The sequence below is a fragment of the Gekko japonicus genome, unplaced genomic scaffold (genome assembly GCF_001447785.1).
Source record: "Gekko japonicus isolate JY-2015 unplaced genomic scaffold, Gekko_japonicus_V1.1 scaffold3498, whole genome shotgun sequence".
NCBI classification, from domain to species: Eukaryota; Metazoa; Chordata; class Lepidosauria; order Squamata; family Gekkonidae; genus Gekko; species Gekko japonicus.
Genome location: NW_015170378.1, coordinates 92,019 through 98,126, shown reverse-complemented (window position 1 = coordinate 98,126; position 6,108 = coordinate 92,019). Strand labels below are relative to the sequence as shown.

The 6,108-nt window shown below is 46.7% G+C and overlaps 1 gene segment (V, D, J or C); it reads left to right on the top strand.

Moving 5' to 3' along the window:
• Positions 1-217: 217 nt before the first annotated feature.
• Positions 218-2,243, top strand: LOC107116349. The segment is given in 3 exon segments: positions 218-509; positions 1,143-1,478; positions 1,657-2,243. Coding segments are annotated over 3 exon segments (1,020 nt in total).
• The last annotated feature ends 3,865 nt before the right edge of the window (positions 2,244-6,108 follow it).

Genomic DNA, 6,108 nt, shown 5'->3' with positions numbered 1-6,108 from the left:
AATAAAATGTTTCCTGGTAATGGATTAGGTAAACAAAATCCTGGAAGGCAGTCTAATAAATTTAATACAGATGGATTCCTGGATAATCTGGATCCGTAAATCTCTCCACATAAATGTCACTAGCTATATTTCCTTTAGAGTATTAGATCCGTTTATAGTAAATTCTTCCTTCCTTCTTGCTATTTTCTTTCCTCCTTAAGCCTCACAACTCCCAAAGATGGTCATCCATGCACCACGACAAATAGATGTTGACAGCCCTGACGTAAATGCCACCATTTCCTGCATGGCTGCGCACCTGCATACTGCAAGCACTACCATCCAGTGGTTTAAGGACGGAAACATACTTGACTCTGGCTTCACCACCACTGGACCACTCTCTGTGGGTTCTAGTGGCTACAGCATCTTCAGTGAGCTCACAGTCAGTAAGAAAGACTGGAGCACTGGGAAAATATTCTCCTGCAGGGTGCATAATGAGATGTTCAGCAACATTCAGAACATAAGCAACTCCGGTAAGTTGTAATATCCCATGCCATGGATCCTATTGGACATGAACCTTCAATATGGGGGTGAGATTTCACTTCTGGAGAGCTTTTTGGGGATATGAATGTTCACAAATTCATAAATTCCTGTTCGGGATCAGTCTTCACAACCTATCAATTTAAATTAAAATATCTAGAGCTAAAACACCTAAACATAAATCTGAAAATGAACATGTGATGTTTACTGCAGGTTTCAGTTAATTCCATTTCTTCATCATGACTGATCATTTGAAGTTTGTATGTTATATATATTTATATGGGCAAAGGATCACTCAGGGAATTCTTAGATTCATGCTGATGAAGTACTCAAAAGAAAAAACCCTTAGAAAAACTGATCGGGTAACATCATCTGTAAAAACATTCAATTCATAAAACTGTAAATAGTTATAATAGACTCAATAAAATACATAATAACTGCTTCCCACTATACAGCTAAAAGCTAGAGTCTTGATTAATGTATTTAATATTAGTCACATACTCCTATGTATGTTGATTATTTGAAGTGGATATATGTTTGGTAATAAGCATTATCAGAGTATCAAAAGCACAGATGTGCATGTTCTCATTCACTGTGGAATTGAACATTGTTTTCACTTTTCTCAGGCTGTGACCCTGTGGAGGTCCATGTGGAGACCATCCCACCATCCTTCATTGATATTTTCCTGACCAAGTCAGCCAAGCTGACCTGCAGAATCTCCAACCTCCCCTACATGGAGGATCAGCAAGAACTGAATGTCACGTGGACAAGAGCATCTGACAAGAAGGAGCTGGAGACCATAATTGGAGAAGCTAAGAAGCAAGAAAACAGTGACACATTTTTTGTGGATGCAACAGCCACCATTTGCAAAGAGGAGTGGGAAAGCGAGGATACCTTTGAGTGCAAAGTTACGCATCCACTTCTTCCCACAGCTAAAACAACAACACTGACAAAGCTTCATGGTAAGTGCCCATTTTCTATTGTTCCCAAAAGAGGTGAAGGCCTTTCAGCCTGGCATGCTCCACAGAATGGTTACAAAATGTCCACTGAATCATCATTTATTTCCCTCACATATAACTACATTAAAACTCTAGTTTAGTCCATTTAGCTGACTAATCCTTTCTTCTTTTCACCTTCCAGGAGGTACTCCCAGTCCTCCAGCTGTCTATGTCCACCCCCCAACCCCGGAAGAACTGGCTTTGCGGGAAACAGCCACCGTCAGTTGTCTGCTGAAAAGTTTCTACCCCAAAGACGCCTTTGTAAAATGGCTCCGAAATAATGAGCTCATAGAAGTTGGGTACTTCACCAGCAATCCCGTACAGGAATCCAAGTCCCCCGAGCGGTACTTTACCTATAGCATGTTGAACATCAACGAGCAGGACTGGAGTAATGGAGACACTTACACTTGCGTGGTGGGACATGAGGCGCTTCCCCTCCAGACAATTCAGAAGACTGTCGACAAGAACACGGGTAAACCCACCTTTGTCAATGTCTCCCTTGTGCTCTCCGACATGACCTCCACTTGCTACTGACCACCGTTGCCATGCCTGCTAAAGCACCCTCCATCCCTGTGTTTCTACCAGCATCTTCCTCTTGTTGCATGTCCTCTTGTCCAATTGTTAGATCTTTATTATTACTAGATGGTAAGGAAGAGCAATTTGGGGTGTCTGAAAGGATGCATCTTAGACATCAAGTCATCGATGAGCTGCGTCTTTTCAAAAAAAAGAATAACCATCTGCAATAAAGTATGTTTTTCAATCCAAGTGAAGGAAAATCTGCGATGCTGTGTTAGAGGGGTTATTATTACTTTTCCAATGCATAATTATGGAACGAGGCACCCCACACCATTGGAATTCAGGGAGAAATAATGCTTCTCAGCACTTCCTGCCTATATAATGCTCCCAAGTATTAAGATTTTCAAAGGATGCTAAAAACATTAGTTTCTTTACCTTTCTAAGGCAATTATACCTCACTCTCCACCAGTGATCTCTGCGAAGACATATAAACCCTGACACAAAAATTAAACATGACATCATTAAAGATCTTTAAAAGAACCCCTAATAACAACGGTAACAAGCAGCAGGTGTATGGGTTGATAAAGCATCAACAGTAAAACCAATAAAAATAATTTCAAAAGCCACAGCAAGGATGTCAAAATACAAGAGAAATGCTATGAAGCCACACATCAACAAGATACCTACATTTATTTATTTATTTATTTCAATATCTATCCCGCCTTGCCTGACAAGCAGGCTCAAGGCGGTGTACAATAATAACTTACAATAAAAACAGATAAAATTCAGCAATAAAATATAAAGTGCAGTTTACATACAAACAATAAAGTGCAGATGGTGATAGCTGCAGTTGGCCCCATATGACTATCCCAAAGAAAGTGCCAGTAATACATGTTCAGAGCTCATTCAGTGGTGGCTCCTAATCGAAGGCCTGGTGGAAGAGCTCCGTTTTACAGGCCCTGCAGAACTGTAGAAGGTCCCGCAGGGCCTTGATGTCCTCCAGGAGCTCATTCCACCAGTGTGGAGCCGCCACTGAGAAGGCCCTGGTTGTGGTAATAGCCAGTCTGGCATCCTTGGGGCCAGGGACAGTCAGGCGATTTAAAGTCTCCAACCTCACTGCTTTCTGGGGGATGTGTGGGGAAAAGGCGGGCCCTCAGGTAGGCAGGCCCCTGGCCATATAGGGCTTTAAAGGTCAAAAACAGCACCTTGAAGCGAATCCAGTATGCTATTGGCAGCCAGTGCAGCTCCCTCAGCACAGGCTAGATGTGCTCTGAAATAGAGAGGTCCATCAACAGCCTGGCTGCTGATAAAACAACTGAACATATTAAATTACATTTTAAAAAAAGATAATAACTAGTGATCCTTAGAATTAATTATTCCCCTATTACAGACTGCCACCCACTTTGCACATGGGGAAAGAGGTCAAAATGGGCATGAAAAACTGAAGAGGGTGCCAGTCCCTGAAGCCCCTTTCCCCAGCCACAGAACCTCCGTCTTAATTGGATTCAGTTTCAACCTGCTCTGTTTCAACCAACCAACCACAGCCTTCAAGCCCACAGCCAGGTTATGCCGGATAGAATCTGGGTGCCCATCCAATGACAGATAACTGGGTGTCATCAGCATATTGATGACACTCAAGCCTGTGCCTCCAGGCTATCTGGGCAAGGGGGCACATGTAGATGTTAAATAACATCAAGGATAGCACCGCCCCTTGAGGGACCCCGCAGACCAGCGGGTACCTCTGGGACATCTACTCCCTGCCATCCTCTGTCCCCGACCTTGGAGAAAGGAGACGAGCCATTGTAAGGCAGGCCCCTGAATACCAGTGTTGGTGAGGCAGTGGATCAGCAACTGGTGGTCAACCATGTTGAACGCTGCCCACAGGTCCAACAACACCAGTGCCACCGTACTGCCTTGATCCTGATGCCTCTGGAGGTCATCTGTGAGGGCGATCAGTGCCATCTCCGTCCCATGGCCTGGCCAGAAGCTGGACTGGAACGGGTTTAGCATGGAAGTGTCATCCATAAAACGCTGCCGCTCTCTCAGGTAATTTGCCCAAATAGGGCAAATTGGAAAGCGGCCGATAGTTGGCCAATTCTGCCGGGTCCAAGGATGGTTTTTTTCAGGAGAGGGCGGACGGAGAGGGCGAACTATCGCTTCCTTGAGTGCCCCTGGGAACAGCCCCTCAGCGAAGGACTTGTTGATAATATCCCTAAGGGCATCTCGCAGCCCCTCACGGCCAGCTTTTATAAGCCATGAAGGGCACGGATCAAGGCTGCACGTGGTTGGATGTACCGTTGAAAGCAATCTGTCGAATTCCTCAAGGCTGAGTGGACTGAAATAATCCAGAATGGAAATAGAAGACGCGCATGGGGCCTCGAGTTTGCTCACTGTCTCAACTGTGCAGGGAGATTGCAGTGGAGCAGCAAGACTTTATCTGCAAAATAGCTTGCAAAAGCCTCACAGCCAATGTCCAATTCCTTATCATTTGACCTGCCCTGGGGCAGCTCTGTTAATGACCAAATAGTTCTAAACAATTGTGCCGGGCGTGAGCTAGCAGATGCAACCGTAGCCACATAGAACTCTCTCTTCGCGGCTTTGACTGCCATCTCATAAACGTCCTATAGGATGCTCTTGTTGCTCCATTGCGAGCGCACCGCCACAATCTCTCTAGTCATCTGAGCCCTCGTTTCATCAGCCGAAGCTCCTTGGTAAACCAAGAAGCCCGCTTAGAGCAAGGGTGCAGAGGGTGTCGGGGGGCGATCTCGTTGATGGAAGACAAGAGTCGGTCATGCCAGTCCTCGACTAGCTCATCTAATGAGCTGTCAGGGGGCATAGGATCCCGTAGAGCCATCTGAAGTCACTGAGGGCTCACTTGGCTCCGCGGGCAAGCCAAAATATGCTTGCCGCCCAAATAGCGTCAGGGTGCCACATTCACACAGGCCTTCAGGACATGGTGGTCCGACCATGGAACTGCCATAGCAGTAATCCGGCCGGTCCACTGTACCCCCCGCTGCAAAGATCAAATCAAGCATGTGACCAGCTCTGTGAGTGGGAGCTGTTACATATTGGGAGAGTCCCAGCGCCGCCATGGATGACACCAGGTCCATCACCATTGGAGAGGCCGCGTCGTCGGCATGGACATTGAAGTCACCCAAGACTATCAGTCGAGGGTACTCCAATGCCCAGCCAGACACGGCCTCCACCAGGGATGACAGGCCATCAGCCGGTGCGTTGGGCGGTCGGTAACCAGATAGCCAAACTCTCCTCCACATCCCACACAAAGCCAGCACACTGTATGCCTGTGAGCCTCAACAGCGGAAGCGCCCTGAAGGAGTAAGCCTCCCGTATGAATAGAGCCACTCCTCCCCCCGCCCCTTAGTCCGTGACTGGTGGAGGACAGAGAACCCAGGTGGAGCCAATTGGGAGAGCGCTACGGTCTCCTCCTCTTGGACCCAGGTTTTCGTCATGCGAGCCAGGTCCACATTTTGCTCCAGAAGGAAGTCTCACAGAATTGCGGTCTTATTGTTTATGGACCTGGCATTGCACAACACCAGTGTCGGAGAGGGGTTATTCCTCCTAGCCCCACTGACTGCCACCTTTGGGATGAGGCACAAGCTGGAAGGTGGCCGAGCTTCTCTCGTTCTCTGACCCCTTCCAGCACGTAGATGTAGGGAAGAAGCTCCAGAGCCATGGTGCCTATGCAGAAAAGACCCTGTCCGTTGTGGATACCCACCTTACATAAGAAGGTGGGTACACACCAAATGGGCCTGTACAGGTAGGCCTGTATGGGAGCAGGTGGTCCAATTACGGGGTTCAAGTCTGCAATGCCACTACTGACTATCTGCTCCCATCTAATCGGTCTCTGTTCCTCCTTGGCCATTTTCTTGTGCCAGCCTTCCCTCTTCATCTCCTTCCCCATAAACAAACACCATAGTCATTGCCCTAAATGGTTATATTCCGAATATCTGGAATTGTGAAAAGTTGTTTTAGGAAGATGTAAATTACCCTTTCTCACATTCTTTCTTGTGGATTTTCTGGCCCTAGCATTGTAGAATAGTTTCGTCATCCAATGGTA